General features: G+C 39.2%; 1 protein-coding gene across 1 annotated transcript in view; it reads left to right on the top strand.

Moving 5' to 3' along the window:
* Spef2 (sperm flagellar 2) overlaps positions 1–26,674 on the top strand; it is a 151,266-nt gene that overhangs the window by 113,350 nt on the left and 11,242 nt on the right. Inside the window, exons 26-33 of the mRNA XM_026783829.1 lie at positions 3,884–4,037; positions 6,039–6,167; positions 8,995–9,133; positions 10,202–10,431; positions 18,332–18,438; positions 19,081–19,263; positions 22,804–22,896; positions 25,722–25,901. Coding sequence (XP_026639630.1) covers positions 3,884–4,037; positions 6,039–6,167; positions 8,995–9,133; positions 10,202–10,431; positions 18,332–18,438; positions 19,081–19,263; positions 22,804–22,896; positions 25,722–25,901 — 1,215 coding nt within the window. The remainder of the gene's footprint in view (positions 1–3,883; positions 4,038–6,038; positions 6,168–8,994; positions 9,134–10,201; positions 10,432–18,331; positions 18,439–19,080; positions 19,264–22,803; positions 22,897–25,721; positions 25,902–26,674) is intronic.

Genomic DNA, 26,674 nt, shown 5'->3' with positions numbered 1-26,674 from the left:
TCCATGCACGCAAAGCTTCTGTCATATTCAGATGATACCATTTTTATTGCACATCTTCAGTTCTTCCACCAGTTCTGCTTCCTCCTCTGTCATGCTTTCTGAGTCTTAGAAAAGGATGTTATTTAAAAAACTTATTGATGCAAACGGAGCATGATATGGGTCATCCCCAGTAACTCTATAGAATCTGAAACCTTGGCCTAGAGTCCCAGAGACTCAGCTGTCTTGTGTCTTACCCTCACTAACTCATCAACCTTATAACTAGCAGGATCAGGTTTGTTCATTTTTCCTGTGACAATATAGTGTCACGCATAGCGTTCTTCTCCCTTCTAAAAGTACCTTCTACTTGTACTTGGTTACATTCTTGAAAGTTTTATTTATTTGGTTTTTGTTTGTTTGTTGGTTGGTTGGTTGGTTGGTTGGTTGGTTGGTTGGTTTTTTCCTGAAGTGAAGGCCTTCTATAATCCTAAATTTTTCCTATCTTTGTAGTTTCTAATGTTCCCCCAGTGACTTGGCTCATAGTATTCATCGTGTGTGTGTGTGTGTGTGTGTGTGTGTGTGTGTGATTTGTGTGCATGTTCATATATATAAGTGTGGGTATGTGCCTCTAGTGGTCAGAGGACAACATTGGATGTTTCTCCACACTTTCCACTATCACTGGAACAGAATCTCCTTGTTATTTGCCCCTGCCTCTTACACAGATGCATGCCGGGCTAATTATGTCATGAACTTTAGGGGATTCTCATGTTCCCACTTCTGATCGTGCTGCACTAAGACTACAGAGGGCTAACACTGTATCCAGCTTCACGTCAGCGCTAGAGATTCAAACTCAGGTCTTCACCCTTGCTTAGGCCAACACTCTATCCACTAAGCCATCCCCACTTTGTAGTTTTTGTCTTGCTAGTGTTTTCCTGAATTCTTAACTTGGTTCTAATACTTTCCATATACCTTAATCTAGGACAATGCTCACACCTAACATAATCCTGAATTAGCAGTATAGCCCTGAGAAACTGCTGTAGCTGCTGCCATGCTCAAAACACTAAAGTCAATAAAAAGATGATGATGACAATAATGATTACCACAAAAACCACAAGCACCAAGTCCCAGAAAGTGGGAAACAGGTGCAGATAGATTTTCTAGGAAGATGGTGAATTGTTTGCCTTGTTAATTAAAGTTCAAAACCAGAATGGGCAGGTCATACATAGCCCATTAAAAGTACCTGTGAAAACACTGCCTTCTTAGAGAGATGTATGTATGGCTAGAGTATTAGTTACATGTCACAGTTAAACATGGTCTGTTTTGTTGTTTTGGAAAACCTGTTAGCTTTTCTCAGGCTTCAATGTCTTCTTTATAAAGTAAGAAAAATTCTCAAATGATTGAAAGAAATTCAGTGAAGTCTTGTATATGAAATGTGTGAGAAGCTATAAATATAGTTCGTTTGCTAAAAGGTCACTTAAAATTGTACATTTTCCTCTTGTATTTTGAAATGTCTCATAGCAAGCACAGGAAAAATAATCACTTATGTGAACATATATAACAATATATGAATCCAGATTTTTTGTTGCAATAGACTTCTATAAATCTAATATTGTACAATTAAAAGCAGACAAAAAAAAAGACAAGATAGTCATGACTTTAGCACCCAGACCTTTAGATGAATAAACCATGCCTAGTTAGAAAACAAACATTTAAGGGAACTTTGAGTTCCAAATGAGACAGGTGTGATTCAGAAAATGGATGTAGGCAAACAGCTTCAAATGAGATTGGTGCAATTGGAATGAACTGCACTTTAATTCAGGCTTTTTCTAAGGGGCAATTTTACCAAAAAGTATTCATTTAGTATGCTATGTTAATTTTCAGCAAAATTTTCTAATTGATAGGTATGTAATGATTTCAGAGAAGTCATATTTAACACCTACAGTGTCAAAGCAGTATGTTTAAAGTTCCTTCCAGCCTTAGCAGCTACTTTAATGAATGTATTCTAAATTCTTCTAATTTTTGAAAGAGATGTGGATGTCTTTGAGAGAAGTGGACAAGAAAAATGCTAAGAATAATCATTACCTTCATCATCATCAACATCACAAGGTTGTTACCAAGGAGATAAGACCAATTTTAAAGAAAATTGCTAACTTACACTACTTTGCAAGAACAAATTTTTAAAAAAATGAATTGCTTGCAATTAAATGGGGAACTGTTAACAAGCAAGCTTTCTACTTTACCAAGAACTTGAAAGTACAGTAGATAGCATGAAACCCATGTTTCTCAAAAGATCACCTGGGGAGGGGGGGCAAGTCAACCAAAGGAGCTTGTTCTATATACCTTTTCTGGATATCTCAAGTGTTACTGGCAGACCATTCTGCAACATCTTACAATTTTAAAATAAAAATCTATTAGTTAAGAAACACTGTCTTCCATAAGTAGAGTACATGTACCTAAAGTTATGGGGAGCCCAAACACGTCTGGGAGCATGAAAACCCATTAGGGTGATGAGGTTTAATGCCCATGAAACAATTGGGGATGGCTACATCCTGGGCCATGGAGCATAAAGTGTTCATTTTTCCTGTGTCACTATAGTGCCACGCATAGCACTTCTCCCTTTTAAAATATGTACCTTCTACTTGTACCTGGTCAGATTCTTGAAAGTTTTATTTATTTGGTTTTTGTTTGTTTTTTCCTGAAGTCCAGGCCTTCTATAATCCTAAATTTTTCCTATCATTGTAGTTTCTAATGTTCCCCCAGTGACTTGGCTCATAGTATTCATTGTGTGTGTGCAAACGAGATTGCAAAGACAATTGAGGGAAATATGCCCTGTCCATATTTTTGTATATCTCCTTTATTATTCTTTATTCTCCTCATTCTATTATCTCAAAAATCATATCAGATCTAGACCTAACAAATGCTTATATAAAATACATACAGTCTTATTGATTCTCATTTCTTTACCTTCTGAATGCATATATATATATCTGCTTTCTTATTCCCAGAATTCAGTTCTGTCTTCTCCACCTACCAAAGTTCTGCTCTATCAGCTAGGCCAAGGCACTTTCTCTATTCTTTAACCAATGAAAGCAACACACAAACAGAAGGAACTCCTACACCATTTTCATATCTATATCACACTTTCAACTCCTGATAGCCACCATTCAGCTCTTCAATGAGTTCAGTGTGTGTGAGAGAGAGAATGTGTGTTAGAGAAAGTTATTGTATAGTATTTAATGTCCTGTGTGTGTATATATATATATATGTATATATATATATATAAAACATCTTCTGAGTTAATCTATGTAGCACTAAGACAAGACTTTTTATAACCTAAAGTGTGTTGTAAATCTTAAAGAAGAGAGGCAGTGTAGATGACCCTGTAAAGGTCTGTATCACCTCAGTGTGAGGATGTAATTTCCCTTCTGTAACTATCATAGAGTGATAATATAGACATAATCCAGACATTCATGAGAGTGATGGGGGGATTAACTACAAGGGAGATACTTGGAAAATTTAATCAAAAGCAGGGATGACTCTACCTTGTTTTTACTATAAAATGGCTTTCAAGCCTAAGATGTAGTCAGGCTGCTTTATCAGTGAAGCTAAAACTACACGAACATGTGCAAAACCCTATGTTTACCAGCTTAGAGTTCAAAATGAGTGCACATAAGGATGCCTTGCCATCGGGGATTAAGCAGATACCAGCCTCCTTTTAGACAGGGAAATCGGAATAGCAGTTTGAGGCTAGATCAGCCAATCATGGAACTGTGTGCTTCTTAAAGGGTGAGAACATGGGCCTCATTGTTCACAGAAGAAGGAAGCTTCCATGGATCTAAGTGAGTACACCCAAGGGTTTATCATATTTGTTAAACACCGCCCTAACTGAAATACCACTACCGTACAGGTGGCTGCTGAAGTCCACCAAAGGCTGATAGAAGAAGAGAAAGAATTGCCCCCAATGGATTCCAAAGAAAAGTCTCCTCAGTCCGGTGCAAATAAAAAAGCCAAGAAGGAGAAGGAGGCTCCCAAGAAGAAAAAGGCAGAAAAGAAAGGAAAAGGTATTCAGGGTGGTAGGACCGGGTACCCAAGTCTCTTCGAACCTCTTGGTAGGAAACAAGCTTTTAACCAGGCATTCTTTTAACCACCTGATTCTTTTAAGCACATAGTAACCAACAGATATTTCTCGAAGGCAGCTTTAAACTCTTAACACTCCTGACCTGGGCAGTCTCTGCAGAGGGGCTCATGTCTGCTGTAAAAGTTAAAAGGCTCTGTGTTTACAGGTCTCTGGGGCACTTGAATCTAAGCAAATTGTTCTCTGCTGGAACACTCCTACCTAACCCTTTGCCTTAGTGTCATAAATGGAGAACAATCTCTAGAAAACAGGCTGAGAGAGAACTCCTGTTGACCTTAAGCAACAACACAAACGTTACTCTTCCCTCTCCGTATTTCCATGTGGACATTTTTTATGTAATTTGAGACAAGAAAGGAATAGTAGAAAGCACAAGAGGAAAGTTTCTGCAACTGTATGTTTATTAAGCACCTACTTTAGTATGAATTCTAATTGGTAATAAAAATACAGAGTAGGATATTGGGGGGTGAAAACTAAAAAATCAGAGAGGCAAGGTAGTTCTTACCTTTACTCCTCAGACCGAATGGGGTATTTGGTATCCGGTCTCTTCAAGTCCTCAGTCTGAAGCCTTGAGCTCTTGTCCCTTCCCCCGCCATGTGTGTCTTATATTCTTCTCTCTGCCCAGCCATAACCCTTCCTGTCTCCACCTTCTCCTTAGTGTTGGGTTTAAAGGTGTGTGAATCCCAAGTACTGGGATTAAAGGTATCAACCACCACTACCTGGTTCTGTTTCTTTTAGATTGGGTCAATCTTGTGTAACCCGGGGTAGCCTTGAACTCACAGAGATCAGTCTGCCTCTGCCTTCCCAGTGCTGGGATTAAAGGTGTGCGCCACCACTGGCTGGCCTCTGTAGCTAACTAGTGGCTAGCTCAGCACTCTGATCTTCATGAAAACTTTAATGTTAGAGCACAAACAAAGTCTCACCACAAGCTATGTGGAGGAAATGCTCTATGATGGATGTCAAAGACACTTGTGGAAAACAAAACAAAACAACAACAATAAAACACTGACAATAAGGGGAGGGGCATTAGTGACCCCTGAAGCAAACAGAAGAGAGGTATTTGAGAAGGAACAAGCCACTTCATTCCATCTCATATTCTAATAAGCCAAACTTCAGCATTTAAAAGCAACCTTTCTGTTTACTTTAATGGAGTAAGCGGTCAAGTCAAATCTTTAATTAGTCAGAGGACGAAACAAATGCAGAGATTAATTTCTCCTTCATTTGTAATCTAGATATGCAATTTCGAGCCCAGCAAATAGACCTATCCACTCACAGTTCCTTCCTCCACTTCCTTTTCCTTCACGTAATGTGAAGTCCATGTAATCATACCCTCAAGAATGATTATTGGACTGTGTAGAAACCACAAACTATACTTGAAATAGAATCACATTGCCATGGGTAGATCCTCAGCAAATATCCACAAGCTCTTACTTTCCAGTCAGTTTACTCAGTCACAGAAATACTTGTAGGTGGGAACAAATTGAAAGAAAATTAATTTGGATGCATATTTGATGTGGGAAGGTCATATGTCAATCTGTTGATTTCATTGGTTAATAAAGAAACTGCTTTGGCCCATTTGATAGGCCAGCCCTTAGGTGGGTGGAGTAGACAGAACAGAATGCTGGGAGGAAGTGAGGCAGACACCATGCCTCTTCTCTGTAATCACTTCGGCACATGCTACTCACCTTGCTTTCTTCTTAAGATGTGACACAACATGTTTTATTATGGATGCAGACCAGAAAGTCACAGAATTCTCAATGAGACGTGATCAATACTTCATTACCCACCCCAGAGAGTCCAAAATTCCCATTTCAAAATCTCTGCCAGTTTCTGACTCTCCAGATTTTGCTGCGTCATCACACCATACAAGTGCCATCTCCATAAACTCATAGTCTGGTGATTTACTCACCATGTCTCAGTTCCCTTTCAGGAAAGTCGTCACCTGTGGCAGAGGTCAGCCCCATCACAGTCTCTCCTGAGGAGCTAGCGGAAATGGAGAGGAGGAATGAGCTGAAACTCAGGATTAAGGAAGAACACCTTGCCGCCCTGCAGATGGAAGGTAGGAGGAGGAATCCAACAAGATCCAGTTTCCAAGGAATCCAAGGCTGCCTTCTGATCTCTGCTGGCACCAGGCACACATGTGTTGTCCATACCTCTTAGGCAGGCAGAATACTCATATCCATAAAGTTTAAAAAGTAAATAACTATTTTCAAAAGAAAAAAAAAAGGAAAGAAGTCCTGGCCAAAGCGTAGTAAACTCTGAGAATGAAAGATCAGTCAAGAGTCCCCACATCTCTGCTCAGGTTAAGGGCTTCTTCCCTATATTCAGCAAGGTCTCTGCAAGACCTATTCTCCCAGGACTCTTTTCATTGTCTTTTAGAATATCAGGACTTGAGCCAAGATAGTCTATGGAAAGACAGAATTGTCAATATCCTAGGTGACATAGCTGTACTGTAAGCAAAGGCGCAGAGAAGCCACCAAAATGGCCCATCCATTCTTGTAGGATATTACTTTACCTATATAAAGGTGTGTTACATTTGTTTCGTTGCATTTGTTTAACTATGTAAAGGTGTGTTGCTATATCTGCCTAAGGCACCCGATCGGTGTAAGAAAAAGCTGAACGACCGATAAATAGCTAGGCGATAAATAGCTAGGCCGTAGAAGAATAGGTGCAAGTGGCTGGCAAAGAGAATAGGAGGAGGAATCTAGGCTCCAGAGAGAACCAGAGAGAAAGGTAAGACACCAGCCAGATAGACAGTAGGACTTAAAGAATGAAAGAAAGTTAAAAAGCCCCCAGGGTAGTAGGAAATGACTAGATCTCCTGAGTAAATTGGGAGCTTGGGGACCTTGGGAGAGGGTTGAAGGGGAGGGGAGAGGCAGGGAGAGGAGCAGAGAAAAATGTAGAGCTCAATAAAAATAAAAATAAAAAAGCCCCCAGGCAAAACGCAGGTGAAGAGGAACAGGTAAGTTACAAGTGCTAGTTGAACAAGCATACCATAAGGTTTAGCATCCATTGTTAATAAAGTCTCCATGTCATGATTTGGGAGCTGGTGGTTGGAGAAAGCCTGCTATAACCCATAGAGGAGAAGGTTTTTATTTTAGATATGAGAAAGGCATAGTCAGAGGCCTTTGGGGAAGTCTAAAGCATTTGTGACTACCACTATGGGACAGACTGGCAATGACCAGAGAAAATCCTTGTGGTATATAAAGAAAAAGCCATAGGCCAAAGTTTAGGGAGGAAAGCCTATGAACTAGAATAGCCTGGAAGTTTAGGGTGTTGGGGGAAGGGGCTTGTGGCCCCGTGGCTTTGCTATGCACCCTGGGTGTGTGTCAATAGGGAAGTGGCTCTTCCTGGCAAACAGAAACCAGTTTCACAGGTTCCTGAGGAATGGTGAGAATGAACTTTTGTCTTTTGGCCATCAATCCTCCAGAGTCCAGCTTGAGCTGAGCCAAGACTGCCATTTCTGACTAAGTCAGTGGACCTGCTCTATTTTTGGGATTCTTGGTGTTTTTTCTTTGAACCTAAACTGTAACATGGACATATTGGGCCAACTAGAAAATTTTTGCTATGGTGACATTGTTTCTCTCCTTTATTCTCCCTTCACCCCACTACCCACTCTACCACGCCCTACTCCCATAATCCCGCATAAAAATCAAGTTGTGACTTGAACCTGGGGAGCCAGAAGGCATCTGTAGGGTCTGTCTCCACATCTGATTCCTGTGGTTTCCAGTTTGCTTCATCTTTGAATTTTTCTGACACAAGAATCTCAGTGGCATAAAATTTTTCTTCATGTCACAAAAGTTATCAAGTTTTTCACTGTAGGCCGTGTCCTGTGGTGGTTGCTAAGACACATGTACATATGTAATCAAGCTAGAAGCCAAGGGATATGGACAGTCACATAGCATTCTGTGATGTTGGAAATAGACATTTGAGACAAGGTGGTGAGGCATCAAGAACGACTCCCCAGAGAAATGTTAGCTGAACCTGAAGAGTATGGAAAAACGTGCTTAGGAGGAAAACAAGGGGCAGGAATAGAAAGCAGAGAGGTATGGGCCAAAGCAAAAAGGATATAAAACTATTCAGCTAGTAGCTATGAAATGGAGGAGATAAGCCCCAAAGAAGTGACTTGGGGACTCGGCAGCCGGATCACACATTGTCCATTAGACCCTGCTTCAACACATGTAAGATCCTGTCCCTGTGGAAGCTGGTCTGAATGATCCCCGAGCAGAAGTGGGACTGTGCTGACATCTGGAGGAAGGCAGATGGGACAAGACTCAGGTGACTCTGAATGCTGTGGAGTTGGATTTGGGATAGAAACGGGGAAAGGAAGGGAGAGAAAACACAGTTAAAGCTATAGTTTAAGAACAACAAATCAATATGTGATCTTATAGACAATCAAACATTAAATAGCGTATTGTTAAAAGAGTACTATTCAATATAAAGCTCATGAATAATTTTAAAATCTCGAAAGACTTCACTGCACATTTTGTTTTGCTTCTCTGAGATGGATGCCAGCTTACCTACAATTAAATGGAACTTCATAAACCAAAGTGTGATTGGAATAAGTAGACTTGAGTCATTATAAAAATGTGTGTATATGTAATACAGTAAAAATCCCTCATTCTCTTTTATATTGGTGTATATTAATTTTACAAAACAAGAGTTTTCATTATGATTTCTTTATACTTGCATATAACATACTTTGATTATATTCGTGCCTAATTACTCTCTGGATTTCCTCACTCCCGGCATACTTCCTCTTTCTAAGTAGCCTCCTTTCTCCTTTCATGCATCTTTGAAATACAGATTCCATAGGACTAAGGAAGCATATGATTTGTCTTTCTGAGCTCAGTTTATTTACATTCCGTTTTTCTCTTTTTAAATAGAAGCAGCCACGCAATTTCGACTTGAACTAATAAAGACAAAAGCTTTGGCTGTCCTTGAAGATTTAGTAACAAAGGTGGTTGATGTCTACAAGTTCATGGAAAAATGGCTTGGCCAGAGATATCTAAATGAAATGGCCAGGTAAGTAAAGTTCTCTAAAGCATATATATATATATGAGAGAGAGAGAGTTACTGTCAAATCGCTTTGAACCCTGAATCTCTATTATCCTGGCAATTTCTTTCTTCTGTACTGAAATTACTCATAGCAACCTTCCACTAGGTGGTGCACAGTCATTTGATAGTCTGGTTCCAAGGCCAGGAACTGATCATTCTTTTTAAAGTTTCAGCATATGAATATTTTGTGGCTCATTATATAAAAACAGAATATGTGTGCATCATCTTGCAATGTTCAATCTTTCATCATAAGAGCAAGCAAAAATCTTTTTGTTCATTACAGTGGTGGTAGATTATGTCTAATATTTAAGACACCTTTAAATTGCCTTCCATTAGGCCATTAACTATCCACTGACTGTTTATACCCATGACCTGTGTGATTTCCTATAAATCATCATTAAAAAGGGAGTAAATATTAATGACTTTATTTTACAAATAAAACACGCCAGAACCCATGACTTACCAAAGGACTATGACAAGCACATTATAGGTGAGAACCTAGGACCCGGAACAGTTGGTAGCCCTCAACTGTTGCTGCTCATGGGCATATCATCCAGCTTTGAACGTTAATGCACTGGAGGTTATTCTACCAAGTGTGTCTTGAGTAACATTAAATCCTTTGGCAAAAAGCTAAAAAAAAGCTACTTTTTTGCTTTTCTAGAAGTAAATAAATGTTATTGAACACTGTGATCTGCCATATTAATTTATTTTGAAAAATAATCTACCCTTTGATAAAATCTTTGTTACACAGAAAAGTATATTTCAATACTAATAAAACAAAATTTAATAGACTCTCTTCTTGTTCAGCTTTGCATAAAACTAAACTATATTAGCTACTTAATCAGAGTATGTTTTGTTTTTATTTTTATTAATCTGTACCCTGCCTAAGATAAATTAATCTTTAAATAACTATAGAATCATCTAACTTACCATGTAATATGTTAGCTTTTGTGTGTGTGTGTATCTTATTAAATTAACTACTAATCTAATAAAATTTTCAATGGAGATCACCCTGTTCATTTTGCTATTTTTTAGTATAGAGAAATTGACTGAAGTAGCTCGCTACTACATTGAAACATCTACAAAAATTCAAAATGAGATTTATTTAAGCCAAGAAGACTTCTACATCAATGGAGACATAAAAGTCTTCCCAGATGCTGTCCCACCGACCCGTCCGCCACCAGTAGAAAAGGAAGAAGATGGCACCCTGACAATTGAACAGCTTGACAGTCTCCGAGATCAGTTCTTAGATATGGCACCTAAAGGTAAGAAAAAAATCACCACAGATGAAACCCAAGATGATTAGAATTGCCTGTGGTGGCTATCGCTTGGCAAGAAGATGAGTGACCTCTGTTGGAATGTGTAGTACTGCAAGAAGACCTTGCTCTGCTTCAGTCTGTCAGCTATTTGCTCTAAAGGGCATCCATCTGAATTAAAACAAGGAGGAGAGTTACAGTGATTGACACTCCGGCAGTGTGGGGGTGTGGCGGTGGGCATCCTTGGTAACTCTTTTCTCCTGTCTTCCTCCTTTGTCTCCTTTGACACCATTTGACATATGGAAGGTAATCTTTGTTCATATTTCTAAGTAGCGATGTATTGGGGATGCTGAGTTTCTGTTTCTATCTATCCAGGGAGGGGATAGTAGGAAGTGAAGTATGTCCCTCTTAGAACTGCCGTTTCCTTCAGTGCCTCGTAGATCTGGATCAGAACAAATGAGTTCCTGAAAGATACTTGCCTAATTTATTTGGTCACCTGAATGCTTACGTTATTTTCTTCACATAAATTGTTGAGTGCCTTCACATTTGATCATGACAGGTCTATGTCTTCTGCAGTGAGTCCCACCGGTTAGTATCCTATGTAAATTCAGACTGATATGTGTGTAGGATCATCATCTATAATCACCAGAACCAAACACTCACTCCATCACAAAGCTGTTAAGCAGTATGTTTATGGCCATATAAATTTTGGACTCTGCTAATTGAAAGTTTGTTCATCTTATGTGTGAACAAAGTTGTCTTTCAAAACAGGTTTATTTTACTTCTCCAAATGTCCTAATTATTAGGAAAGCATCCTTTTTCTGTAAAGACACTCCATGGGTTTAAACATAAACTCAGTCTCACTTTTTGAAAATTTCCAGAAATCCATAGAAAATATTATTGAAAGCAACAATGATAACTCATTCTATACTCTATGGTTTCCTTGTCAAGACCAATGGGTATCAAGGTGTACATATGTGTGCTTGTATGAACACAAGCACTGGCACGTGTCAGCTCATCAAATAGCTTAAGAAATCTTTATGTATCCAATGTGTATAAACACACAATGTGTCTAAGGACAGACATGCTGGCAATATTTGGAAAAGATTAATGTGGACACTAGAAAATACCAAAATTCCAACTTTGTCAGAAGCCAACTCCGAAATCCTGTTACCTTCTAGCAAGACAGAGTCTATCCTCTTTCCCTTGAATGAATTTTACAATGTATTTTAAATTTATAATTGTGTGTGTGTGTGTGTGTGTGTGTGTGTGTGTGTGTGTGTGTGTGAGTGAATGCCTTCATGAAATATATGTAAATACATCATGGACATTCCTGGTGCTAGTAGAGATCAGAGGCAAGCATCAGAAGCCCTGGAACTATGGTCACAGGTAGTGGTGAGCCACCTTGTGGATACTGGGAGCAAACTATAGGCCCTTCAGTTAAGTGCCATTGCCCCAACCTCCACAATGCCCTTTTATCACATGATTTCCTTTTGAAGTAGGAAAGTCCATGCTAAATATTTACATACAAAATAATGGTGACTGAGAGGAAACTATATGATTAGTGAACTAACAAAACCATTTAGAGGCATTTGAGTAGTTAAAAGTGAACTTTTCTTTCTTTTTTTTAATTTATATTTTATTGAAAAAAAAATTCCCACCTCCTCCCAGCCTCCCATTTCCCTCCCCCTTCTCCCATTCCTCTCCCCCTCCTCCCACTCCTCTCTGCCTCCCTCTCCAGTCTGAAGAGCAGTCAGGGTTCCCTGCCCTGTGGAAAGTCCAAGGTCCTCACCCCTCCATCTAGGTCTAGGAAGGTGAGCATCTAAACTGGCTAGGCTCCCACAAAGCCAGAACATAAAAGTGAACTTTTGAAGATTATAAGTCATTAATAATTTATTTCTAAAGGGATCCAAGTAATTATGGTGAATATCATAACACATTCTTCAATATATCCTCAAAGTCAAAGATGACATTCCCGGCTAAGAATTTAAAACTAAATAGCAAATGGTATTTTACAACCTGACACACTCATATCTCAATATATAAACTCTAGAAACATTGGAATAAAAGTATGTCTACAGATAAAATTTGTCTTTTTTTATGAGTATAATAAATAGGGGAAGACCATTTTCAGACAATAATGAAACAGCAAGATTGATGTTTTGATCACTGTTCTATTGTTGTGAAGAGACACTATGTCCATGGCAACACTTATAAAAGAAAGCATTTAATTGGGGTTTGCTTAAAAATTAATAGATTTAGTTCATTTTCAACATGGCAGGGAGCCTGGTGTCAGTCAGGCAGACATGGTTCTAGAGAAATAGTTGAGAGTTCTTCATCTGGATTCTCAGGTCGCAGAAAGAGAGTGATACTGGGCTTGGCGTGGGCCTTTGAAACCTCAAAGCCCACTCCCAATGACAAACTTCCTCTAAACAAGGCCTCATCTCCCAATCCTTCTCAAGTAGGGCTACTCACTGATGACTGAGCTCTCAAATGTAAGAGCTTATAAGGTCATTCTTATTCAACCCACCATAAGAGAATGGATAGGGAAAGAGGAAAGTAAGTAATAGCTAAAAATTTTAAAAAACATAATTAGAAAAAACTATCTGCTATGGTAGAGTTTAGAATCTGACTTGAAAAGACAAAGAAAAATATAATATAAAGCAGTAGGTTAATTATGAAACAGAATATGAAATCTAGGAAAGTGCCCATGAGTGCAAAGCAAAGAATTGGTGTGTAATGATTACGGCTCGTCCAAGAACAAAATATGTGGAGAAAAAGATTAGCAGATCTAAGGAAGGGTTGAGTGATTTGGTGACAAGGATCTAGAAGATATGTAAATTTAGAAGAACAAACTTTAGAAAATGTATAGCAAAGAGTATAGGAGGATGGATGTTCAATGAGCTGTCAAGGGAGTGGCTGGTATTTCCTCCCCCAGCTGAGTGAAAACTGCTGGAGAACAGTCTTTATCAGAGGAGTGCTCTGAACACACTCAGCTGGAGATAATGCACACAAGGATAACTGCTGTCGTTTAGACAGAGGGTACAGAGCTGGATATGAGATGTGGGATTTTTAATGATTCAAAGTTAGTTATGGTCTAAGTTTGATCAAATTATAAACAAACAACACCCAGCTGAAAAGAATATGCATGCTGTATGTTTATTTCTAGATCTATGCTAAACACTTAGTCATAGTGTTGGTGTCTCACCAACTGCAGTAATGTTCATGGTCATTGTTTTTGCTGTTGATTGCCTAAACATGGCCTGCACAAGACCACAGCAGCCAACACTGCGGCATAGATGGGGGAAGGGCTCAAAAGGCTCCGCCCCTAGCTGAGGAGCTACAGACAGTCTGTGGCTACTGAAAAGGAGAATATGTTTTCTTCAGGTCAAGCCCCCTAAGAAGTAGACTGCTCAAGACAAAATGATTAGCCCTGTACTCATATTCACAAGAGCAACACCAACTGCATGTATACATAAAAATATATACACATATACATTTATATTATGTACATATGTATATATATATATATATTGAATGAGAAGAGTATATGTATTTAAGAGGCAGATATATGTGGGAGGAGTTCTTCAATAACCATGTGGAGGTTTTTTTAAAGGAAAAGACTCTTCAGATGCAGTGACTAAAGTCACCAGAAAGCAGAAAAAGACACGAAAACTTGATTACTACCTACCAGAAAGAAACCATCAGTTTTTGAAAATCTGGCTCAAAAAGTACCCTTGGCTTGTATACGATGAGCTATTAAACATTATGTTCTGTGCCCTGTGTCGTAAGCACGGGGTGAAGTCGGGGGGAAGTCAAGTGAGTTTTTTCTACGGCACAGACAACTTCAGGGCTGAATTTCTCAGTGCCCACCACCTCAGTGAAGCCCATGCCAAGGCATCTCTGATGGAAGCAACAAGTGGTTCTCCAGTGAACAGAGCTGCCACAGAGATAGTGGTAAGGACCATGAGCAAAGTTACTCTTGGGAGAGTAGAGAACCTATTTAGATCATGTCATGCCCTAGCGAAGACTGGACGGCCCCTCAAAGACTTTCTTTGGATGTGTAAGCTGGATGATATGAAGGGTGTCGACATAGGCCCAGTCTTCAGAACTAATAAATCAGCAAGAACATTCACACATTACATTGCTGAAGTCGAAAGAAAAAATCTAAGAGAAAAACTAGAAAAAAGTAAGTTTTTCTCAGTCATCAGTGATGGAAGTATAGACAGTTTAGCCGAGGAAGTCACAATGGTCTATGTTCAATTTGCACATGCAGGAAGAGTGCAATGTCAGATTGTTGGGGTACAGTCAGTAGAACAGAAGGACCCCTTGACAATAAAAACTGTTATTGAGAAAACTCTAGAGATGAATCTTCAACTTAGGCTGTCAAGCCATGACTGGGCAAAAAAGTTAGTTGGTTTTGGAAGCAGTGATTCCCCTGGAATGGAGGGAGAGAACCGAGTGGCCCTGCTTTTGAAAGAAATACAGCCATGTGTGCAAAGTGTGTATTGCTTTGCACATCACCTAGAAATGGCTTATAAAACAGTGTTCCAGAGTGTCCCTCTGTACCACGACCTCACGGGCCTCCTTACCAATATTTATCACTTCTACCGCCACTCTCCGCTTCTGAGGAATTCTCTCATAACTGCCTTCAGAGACCTCCACCTTCGACCTGTGATGCCTTCTCAAATCAGAGGCAGACAGTGGCTTCATGAACTACAGGCTGCCCTCCAGAACTTTCTAAAAGGATACCCAGCAATTGTTCAGCAACTGCATTCAGTAAGTAATTTTGAAATATGTTTTTCTGGAACATCAAAAAGTAATCCTATAGAATTCTTTGGAATAAGTTTTTTGAGATGGAGAAATATCTAGCGTATCATTCCAAACTTGTATTACAGGCAGATGAAGGCAAAAATGATACCGACCAACAGAAAGCCAATGAACTTCTAGATCTTCTTCTCCAAGCTGATATCATCAAATTTGCTCATTTCTTGATGGACATCATTAGTGTCCTTAGTGTTCTGTCCCGTGCCAGTCAGGACAGAAATTCTTCAATTGCAGATGTATTTACTACCTTGGAGTCAACACTGAAAATGCTCCAGATTTATCAATCAAGGTGACAGGTTGAGACCATCTGAGGGTCTGTCAAGGAAGACAGTTTGACAAGGGGAATTCTTTTCCTGGTGGGTATCCATTTAATTCTTTACTTGGGTGATCTTCTTCCAGACCAGGGCCAAAAGAACGCAGGGTGGATTCAGCCACACACTTTCATGGTAACTACCTCCAGGGGAAAGAAAACATCTCTACCGTGAGAAAGGTGGTTTTAACACATCTTATCAAGAGGCTGCAAGACTGTTTCAGAGATGCCAGCCTAGATGTGGTGAGAGCAACCATGATTGGAAGCTTTAAACTGTGGCCCGCAAAGATAAATCAAGGTAACTCATAGGCATCAGTGACTCTGAACTCACTGTTCTGTCGACTGCATGATGTTATTTTGGGTATGTGATATTTTGTTTATCTGTATCGATTGCAGAATTTGGAGAAAAAGAGATATCCATTCTGATCTCACATTATGAACCAGTTCTAGAAGCTGCCAATGTGAAAACTGACGAAGTAGATACCGAGTGGAGCATGTTAAAATTAGAGATATATGCCAGGTGAACAGGAAGCAAACTGAAGAAAGTGACACATATCAGTAGCTGCGTAAAGGCTAGGTCTCTCAATCTTTCCTGTCCTTTCTCTTGCCTCCTAGATTTCAGAATGTTCGGAAGCTGACCTGGGATTTTGTAAACTCCATTTACTCACATAAATATCCAAATATCCTGATGCTCGTTGACTTAGTTCTGGCCCTCCCTGCAAGTTCAGCAGAACCAGAACGCGGATGTAGTCAGATAAAACGCTCCCACTCACACATGGATGAGAAAACCAAGGCTGAGAGCTTGACAGACATCCTCGTCATTCAGCTGAACTCTCCAGACATCAGCAGCTTTGACCCTAGGAAAGCTATCCATTTGTGGACTACAAGAACACAATCCTCAGCTGCTCACGTGGGACCTGATCTGGACAGCTCCTCAATCTCAGAAAGCCAAGATGAAAGAGATGAGTGATGCTGCTTACGTTGGCTTGTTACTGATCACAACAAATCTAAAGAAATAATCTTTAAAAGTATTTAAAGTAAAGTAGCAGCCAGTCTTCGCCTCAGAGGCAAAAGACACTCGGCATTTTCCAAATATACAAAGCGATACAAAGCAAAAGCAAAAAAAAAAAAAATTCAAAATCCCTTTTGTTTTGTTTCTATTCTGTGTTTGCATGGTTTGATTTCAATTCCTGGGGTGAAGGCTGGGACTCCTAAGCAGCGTTTCAACGTCACCTTTCTGAGCATTTTCTCGAAGGCCGAGCAACTGATGCTCTTCGCTTGCTCAGACTTGCCGGACAACTGACTCTGGTTCCTAGACTTCTAAAGTCTAGTTGCCTTGAGTAGCTCACCATGCCAAACGGATGGAATTCTTTTTAAATTTATCTCTGAACAAATGTTATCACTGAAACTGTTATCGACGGTGTCTGAAAAGGATAGTATGCCTAAATGCCTTGGACAGCTGAGTAACAAGGTCAAATGTTAAGAAGGCTTTCACACTTTACACTAAGATGCCCATATGAACAAATCCTACGTGAACCGAAAATAGCAAATTTTGCAACATTTTGTTTCCTAATGTCGCCATGAGAACATATTATACAATGGCTAGAATTTTAAGCGCTTTGCTTCTCTTGGCAGTTTTAATAGATTTTATTTGTGGTTCCATCTTAAAGAACATGTTTGATTTATTTATAATATATGAAACTCAGCGTGGCATCATATAAACTTTTATTTCCAGGGAAACATTTTACCCTGGAAAATGTTCTCATGACTAATATTAGATGCTTCTGTGAAATCAAAATAATATAAACTTCATCTCTGAATTACCTGTGGATGTTTAATTATACCAAAAGAATAAGGGTGAACTCCTGCTAATCATCGTATTGCTTTACAAGTCTTATAAAAATACATGTGGTTTGAAACATTGACATTTCAAAGGGATAACTGCATTTTCCTAGGGGTTGGAAGAAGCAGTGTGGTTCATGTGGACTCAGTGATATGATGAAAACTCAGACATAAAAGGAAACATTAGAATGCTATGTCTAATTCACCTTTGTTACTCCTGAAAAAAGGATAGCTCTATACAGTGTATCTGACAAATACTTGGATGTATATAACTGGTCTCCCATAATTCTAGAAGGTACCTTGGCTCTGTGTGTTATCCAAATGTTTTTGTTGTTGTTTGCATTTATTTGTTTTGTTTCTCTATTTTTAATGCATGTGCGAGCAACTTGGAGTAAGCTCTAAGAAGCTGTGCCTTGTAGATATACTAAAGTAGATTAGTGGACAGGAGCAAGGCAGTTGGATATTTAGTAGTATTTTAGAGTTAATTAGAACCTGTAATCTCATTGAACTCATTCAATAGCCATCCAAACCTCCCTGCAGTTAGAAAGCAAGCAATTGCCACCTGGAGGACAAACTGAGAAATGGGTGCTACCTTTGTTGTGCCATCTCGTTTGCATGCATTTGAAAAACGAACTCTTTTACCTCTGTATTCTGCTGGAGATAGCAAAAGTTAGCATGGCTCTTAAAAATTCAAGCCACTTGGACCAAAACATCAAGGAAGATTTTAGTCTAAGGATTATGCAATTTAAATATTTTCTCAACCAGGAATGTTTGTTTGTTTTCCTGGAACATAGAGGAGACTCTTTGGAGAGATAACAAGTGCATCCGGATTTTTAAAAATGTTTTTAAAGTAGCCTCTTTCTAAAGTACAAGTTGCAGTGCTAGAAATAATTAAGAAATTCAACAAATAAATGTTTCCTTGTGTTGTAGGCATCATAGGAAATAAGGCGTTCACTGACATTCTGCTTGATTTGGTGACCCTGAACCTCGGAACGAATAACTTCCCGAGCAGCTGGATGCACCTCACCCAACCTGATGTAAGCATCTGCTTTGCTTAGGCTCTAAAAGCCTTTAGTGCTGGCTTCACTTGATCTGTCAGTAGTTCTAAGAGAACTAATACTAACACAGTTGGTGGCACTAGCAAGAAGTCTATGAAATTTAAATGAGTGAGGGAACTTGAAAGTAAGACAGATTATTGATGACCAAACATTGACACATTTCAGGAACTGAGAGAGTCAACCCATCAGCTTAGCTTGCAACTGTCTTAGCAAGAAGCAGTAGATGATTTTGAGAGTCCTTGTTTCCCACCATAGTCTCATAGATGCCCTAGGAAATACAGTTACAGTGCACTGCCGTGTTTGTTTGTGATGTTCCCTGTCTTTAACCTTCCACTGGTGAAGACGCAGGTTAACAGAAATGCCATGAGTCAATCGGATGAGTAACAGTAAACAAAAGCCACAAATGTCAAGAGAGCAAAAATAAATAAAATCCTTTCTAGTTATTGACTGATGTGGATCAGTTGTTAGAACAGAAAACGAAAGTAGAGCCAAACCAGAAATGGCTCTGCCTGACAATGCAAAATCCCTCTTCCCTTGGAACCAAGCTCTGAAAGCCTTAGTGGGAGGAGCTTCAAGTTATTCCCACAAACACTCCAGTGACATATTCCTTTGTTCTTTCAGTTGCAGGAGATAACGTCTTTATTAACAGTAAACTCAGAGTTCGTGGACTGGAGGAAGTTCTTGATGGTCACAGCAATGCCATGGCCCATACCCCTGGAGGAGGAGCTTTTGGAGACTCTGCAGAGGTTTAAGGCCCTGGACGAAGCACAGACAGGCACCATCACTTTCGAACAATATAAGCAGGTAGACCAGTAATACCAGAACCCTTTGTCCTAACAAGGGCCCAGCTCACTGATGACACATCACATTTCAGGTTGCTGCTGTGTTCCTTAGAAGCTCATACGTAGCCAGCACAAACAGAGTCAAAGTTCTAGGCAGGAATTTGGCTTCTATCCTCAGGGAAAGCAACAGAAAAAGAAAAATAAAGCCAATATGTCCTGGGGAACTAAGGTTCCTTAATATGGTAACAAAGCCTTCGTTATCCTTCTTCTGAGTTCTCAGCCAGTAGTTAGTTGCCCACAGGTGTATATCAAAACCACATGCAGGCCTTTAAAGTGTCCGACTGTCCAGTCCCCTAAACTCCAAGGAGTAGCAAGAGCAGTGATGGCTGAAGGGGGTTTTGTGCTTTTCCTTTGGAATGCGAGGATTAGTGGATGATGGAACTTCTTTTGACAGAGGTTCCTCTGTTCCATTTCAAATGTCTATAGATATACAAGCAGATGTATCCTGTCTGATACTTCAGGTCAAGAGGCAGTTCTAAGTCACTGCCCTAGATGTGGTGGTTGAAAACTTGGATGGGTGAAACCACCTAAAAAAAAGTGATGGGTGACCCAGAACACAATACCTGCTCACTCAAATTAGTGGATGGAATGTAATGGTGGCTTGTTATAGAGCATTATTGCTAGAATTTTTAATACAGAAACCAAATTACAAATTATTGAAGAAAATAATTGGTCATTAGGAAGATGAATGGAGATAGATAGATGATAGATAGATAGATAGATAGATAGATAGATAGATAGATAGATATCCTTCTAGCCATCAAGTCAGATATATGAACATCTACTCCAGTTTTTGAAAATTTGAATGTTGTGATTAATGATGGAATTCTATAAATGACACAGGTGCCTGAACTACTTGCTTCGTCTCTACTGAGTGTGACTTGTTCCTAGTCCATATCACTAGAGACAACAAAGAAAGGAGTCATTTGTAAGGCCTTAACTTTGAAGCAGGGTAATGATCTGTAGGGAATTTTCTCCCATGTGGTTTTTCACTGAAAGCTTACAGAGTTTCCAGTCTTGTCTTATTTAGATTAATAGGTGGCATCCTTTTCATTGGGTAGTCTAGAGGTTCCTGTGCTCAGACACTGAACCAAATGATGAAACACTTGATCCCTAATGGCTGATCAAGATGCTAGTTTTGCTAATTGAGCTCTGGTGTATGTACTTCTCAAACACCAAATTAGGAATGTCGCACCTGCTTGCAATTTGTTATGATGACTTTCTTTGAAAAATGAAAGCCGTGGAGCAAAACCTATACTGTGCCCAGAGAGCTTAAGAATTTTAAGAAACAGACATTTGTGGAAACCTTAGTTGTTGATTGACACAGGTTATCAAATTGAACATCTTCCTTTTACAAATAAGGGAACAAATTTTGCTGGCAACATTTTCCAAAACACTGATTCAAACTAGAACCGTCTGTTGGCGTGAATCCCTTTCCTTCCTACTCCCGGATAGCCCAGGACTCTGACTGTGCACTTGACTTTACTGCATGCATTTTTCAGACTTCAAACATTAGCTGGCTCAAAAAAAAAAAAAAAAGCTCTTTCATGGGGGAAAAGTCAAAACCATTTCTAGAAGAAATTTTTATGTCATCTATTGAATATGTCACATTAGAGCAGTAAAATAACATAACTGTGGTACTGAAATCAGCTTTTCTAGGAAGAAAAAGCTGTCTGCTGTGATTTCTGTTTGTCTGCCTCTCTCCTTTGACTCTTTGCAAGTTCACCACAACAGCCATTAAGACTTGTGCCAATTTCTGAAGCTTCTGAAATGGAAGTTGTTCAGACAATGTTCTGTGGCTGGGTAATGAGCATAAAGTCTTATTTGTCTTTTGCTTCGGGTCCTGTTGTCACTATCACGAACTATCCTATGTAGAGGTTTAATCAGACTATAGAATTGTATAGTGTGGAAATGTACAAAATATAGAATTATATACTTTTGAAGCATCAACTCATCTTTTTACCAGTGAGAACATATAATTGCCACGAGCTCAGTCATTCAGATGTTTTAGGACCAAATTAAACACAGTACAACTTCTCTAAGGAAACGCCAATAGTCTAAATTCTTTAGTCAAGTGTTAGTATAACAGTGTCAAGAACATTTTCATATTTTAAAGAGAAATAGAGTCTATTAATCCAGTAAAGCAGTACAGTTAACTAAATGTTGCTTCTCAGTTTAACCACATTCAGACTCAGTAGCTTAAAATTTAAAATTTCACACCACTAAAATTTTATGGGTGAGAATTTTGAGTTATTTTTGTATAGATTTTGTTGCTGTGTCTTTAAGTTCATTGGTATTTTCTCCACAGAGTAACTTACTAATCATATAATCAAGTATATTTTCCTGTTGGGTACAGTATTTTTTATTTCTGTTAGTTGTAGAAGTATCTCCTTTTCAGCATAGAAAGAAACCCATGCTTTACATCTACAGGAAACCCATGGTTACCATTAACTATTCCAGAAAGTGCAATCAATTCTTGGAAGAAAGAAAAGAAAGCTTGGAGTATAGACAACGTAGTAACTCTTGGTGCAAGTGTGCATGTGTGTGTGTGTGTGTGTGTGAAGAGAATTTTATTAGATATAAAATTCAAGTTTCTCAATATATACTCTAGCAACTCAACACTTGTTGTGTGGTGTTAAGTGGCAGACATGAATGTCAACTCAAAGTGGAAGAAGGTTGAGGTATAGTCAGGTCAGGGTCATGCTTAAAGGAGACGGATTAGAGGATCCTCCCCGCGGTGGTGTGATCTAAGCCTGGTCTCGAAAGAAGTATTGATTTTCATGAGTGAAAAGGAGGATAGAAGTCACCTTAGACACAAAGGGCAATCTGATCTAAAGACTAAGATCAGACACTGAATCTGAGAAGAGACTGGTGTAGCAACATTGAAGGTCTGAGCAACTCAATGGGGTCACATAAAAAAAAGGCTGAAACAAGTAAGAGGGAGACAGGAAACAAAACCAAAAAAGCTGAGTGGCTGACACATGGCAGAGGTCATACGGCTATATAATAGTAGCAGTGAAATTGGAACAAAAGGAAAAATGGTGGAGGCATTCCCAAATGGGAATAGGAAGGCAGTTTGAAGGTATGACCAGGATATGGGAAATGAAGGCTACTGTTATCAACACAAAGACCCCTCCAAAGTGTAGTCAGCAAGAACTTAAGATGAGGTCATAACTTCCAAGTGATTGTCACACTCCAAACACTAAAACATAGCTAGAACCCGTACTATGTTGACTTTTATTTGTGTAATATATGTTGGTATGATAGCACTAACAAATACTTTATCATATATGAAAATAAAAATGGCAAAAGGATGAGATTAAAATAAATGCAAATGCATCTATTGTTTCTCTCTGTGTCTTCTCTAGCCTATATTTTGGAGATCACTGGGTAGAGAGTAGAACAATACTGCTTCACATTTTGGCTTTAAGAGGAATGATTACATCTTTGCACAATATGTTAAGGATTTTCATTATATGTAAATATTTTTCTTTGTTTGTAGGCTGGATTGTGGTTTACAGGAGATGAAGATGTAAAAATTCCAGAAAATCCCCTTGAACCATTGCCCTTCAACAGGCAGGAACATCTTATAGAGGTAACCAGTAAGATTCTTTTTGTTGTTATTATTGATTTTTGAGATGCTTATCATCCTGTAACTCAAATTCAGCCTTCCAAGCACAGGGCTTACAGATGGAAACCATCACACCGATGTTAATCAGATCATTTTTTTTAATGCATTTTCTTCCTGTTCTTCTACCTGAGTTGAGGAATTTTCCCAATTCTGCCCTTGCTTCTTAGATCCTTTTGTTGTTTCCCCAAAGCCGAAGCTTTGATACTGATTCAGAGAACCATTCCCTGTAGAGAAATTCTATGGGGCCAAAATTTTCTATTAGCTATGTGATTATTGAAAACTTTCCATGGACTTGCTTGGATTTCAGTTGTTTTTTTGTTTTGTTTCCCAACTATCATAATAAGCCATTCTCCCAATTTTAAAACTCATAAGCATTCTTCCAATTCTAAAATTGAGGGAAAAGATTCTATCATTTCACAAGTATTTTCTTTATCCACTTTCTTTGATTATGTTAAACATGACGAGACGTACAAACAATGTTGCCTATATCCATAAGTAACTTCCTGCCCTCAGTATGACATCAATAATAGCACTAAAATTTACTGCAATTTCTGAGGCCACATAGATGCAAAACCTCAAAATCTGAAGGCCACTCTGACTTCTATATAAATGATAAGTATTTACCTAAAAATAAATTCAAGGGTAGCCGCATTCAGTAATATAGTAGAAAATCTGAACTGTAGACTTAGACATGACACCAAATTCATTATAATATATTGATGGCTCAGTTTCTGGTTAGTCACAAGCTCAAAATTGCAGTACAAAATTGGATATAACTCCTTTCTAACATTTAAGTAAGCAATTCCCTTCAATTGGACTCAATTTTTAATTTTTTTTTACTTTTGATATCATAATTATACCATTTTCCCTTCCCCTTCCTCTTTCCAAACACTCCCATACACCTCTCCTTCATCTCTTTCAAATTCATAGCCTCTTTTTTCATTAATTGTTTATATATATTATACAGTTTGCATAATATATATTTTCAGGGCTGGCCATTTGGTTTTGAATAAGCAATTAGTGTACTCTTTCCTAGGGTAGACTATTTCTCCCACTCTCAGCATTCCTTAATTACCTGTAATTCAACTCTTTTTTTTTTTTTTTGCCCTAAGCACTTCTGCTACATGATAGCAGGAGAGAATTTGAAGGAGGAGCCATGTAGTTACTGACAAGGTCCAAGATATGTGCTTGACCATTAGGGTTAATAGTTGTTTGTTGATGCTTTTAATGTGAGACTGGAGGATTGAGATAAATTATCCTATGAATCGTTTCCTTTATGGGGACAAAGCTATTATTATGTGCAGACTAGCTGGCCTGGAACTTGCTGTGCACACAAGGGTGATTTTGAACTCACAGATATCTGCCTGCCTCTTCATCCTGAGTGCTAGGATTCAAGGCATGTGCCACACATTTGTCTCTCGTACAAAGCCCCGGGAAGGTGGTTTCCACATGACTGTATGAACACGTCTCTCAGTGATATGAGCAGGCTCCTTGGTACTTGGGAGGGATGCTGCTGCTTGACCATCATGTCACATGAAAAATAGTTTTCGTGAAAGCTACAAGTTTTTAGACATGTCAATCCCAGACGGTATTTGTAGTTTTTTATTCAGCACTTAGAAGCACAGAACATGTTCCTATGACTTTAGGAACAAAGAAAGATGTAACTCTAACATCCTGGTAGAAAATTCATGGAGGAAAAGAGAGTGTGGAATCAGAAAGAGATATCCACATGGGCGAAGATGGCTAACAGCGTAGGTGAGTGAAGACATGTACACATGCTGTGTGGTGTCCACAAGACAGAAAAGATCATCTTGGTGCTGTTTTCACACACACACACACACACACACACACACACACACACACACACACACGCTCGCATCCTTGGGTATTCTCAGCACCACCCTTAACATCTCAATGTTCATAAAATATAACTTGTCCTAAACTGTGAGGTCCCCACAATATTACTTAATCCATACTATGGGCCTATTGTTTGTGTTTATATAACATTTTACTCTTTGATAGTTTCATTTATATATATATATATATATATATATATACACATACATATATAACTGTAATGAATATTAGCCTTTGCATCCCTTACTACCTTATCGCCTTTTCCTCTCTTCTCCCTACTGAATCCATTTTCTTTCCAATGAGTCAGCTTCTTACCTCCTATTTTGATGTCTTTTTTGAATATACAACCCACTGAATTTAAATAAGGTTGTCTACATGAGCATGGGTGGAAGGGTATTTACTGGACCATGGACAATTTGCATAATTATACCACGGAAGGAACGGACATACTTCCCCTTCCACCCTCAACAGGTTAACTGTCAATAAGCCCTTCAGAGAAGGACTCATGAGGCCTTACCCCTCCCTTCTAGGGTGACATGTTGATGAGCCCACGCATGCATAGCTCTTGTGCAGGGAACCACAGATGCAGTGAGGTCAGGAGTGCACCGTGTCATGTTCCACAGCAAAATTAGCTCCTCATGAGCTGGTATCTTACCATTTTTAAAGACTTACAAAACCCATGCCTCGTTCCTTAAGGTACTCAATAAGCATTTGTTGAATGGCTGAAGCAACTAATTAGTGTTACTTTGCATCTTGTAGCAATCGTTACGGAGTTAGTGAGTGGCCTGATATAATATCCACTTGCTGTCACACACTTCAGTAAATCTAGCTCTGACTTACCGGGATTCTCTGTTCAGCATTACCCCGTCTGCCTCTTCACTACCACACTCAATCTGTTTTCTCTCCAGTTAAAAACTGTGTCTGTGTGACAGTTCTTCTTTAGGCTGTTTGCTGACTGTGAGAAAGATCCACCCCAGCTTGACTACACTCAGATGTTGCTGTATTTTGCGTGCCATCCGGACACTATGGAAGGGGTCTACCGGGCCCTCAGTGTGGCTGTGGGAACTCACATCTTCCGGCGGGTTGAAACTCCTGTGCTGATCGCAGACAAGGTAACTACATGGCGCCAACATACCTGCTCTGGATTCTGGGTGGAAGTGAGGACACCAGAAGAATCAAAACTCACGATAATAGGAACTCGCTTCATTTCTTCGTCATATTTTCCTGGGTCTCCTTGGTTTTACCCTACCAAGTCTTCCAGTAAACCTGCCTCAATTGCACTAAAATTGGGAAACTCAAATTCCTCCGTATACGTTTGTAGTGAAATTAGCATCTGTTCAAAGTCCCTTGGTGGGGTTGAAGTTTGCTCTAAAAGGAGCAGACTAGACTGTGTTTTGCCAGCAGTGTCAATAATAATAAACAAAAGGAAACACATTATTAACTTGACCCAAGTGTTTCAGAGTATGTATCTGAAGCAAACTCCGACCTCAGACATTATCCTCATCATTATGACTTTTGACACCATTTCAGCCTCGAAACCACAGACATTGGTATCATTTTCCTCAATTGGCACAGAAACTTTCTAGCTAGTGTGGAAGCCATCGTACATTCCCCTATGATTTCTGAGCGACGTGAGTTCCCTGGGATTTTCAGACTGACAGGCCTCCCATCAGGCACAAGGTAACATGCTTCCTTGGTGCCCACTTGATCTTTTTCTGACTTTTGGTTGCCCATCTGTTCTCATAAGGGCAGAATTCTGATGGGATTTCTGCACGCTTTGTGAGCACAGTCGCAGAAGGCTGTTGTAAAGACCCCTCAGAATTACAACCATGCTTATTTTATTTAATAGATTTGTCGAAAAAGAGACAAACTAGAAGACCCTTAA

Source organism: Microtus ochrogaster, chromosome 19 (assembly GCF_000317375.1).
Source record: "Microtus ochrogaster isolate Prairie Vole_2 chromosome 19, MicOch1.0, whole genome shotgun sequence".
Lineage (NCBI taxonomy): Eukaryota > Metazoa > Chordata > Mammalia > Rodentia > Cricetidae > Microtus > Microtus ochrogaster.
This window is presented reverse-complemented; position numbering and strand designations above follow the sequence as displayed.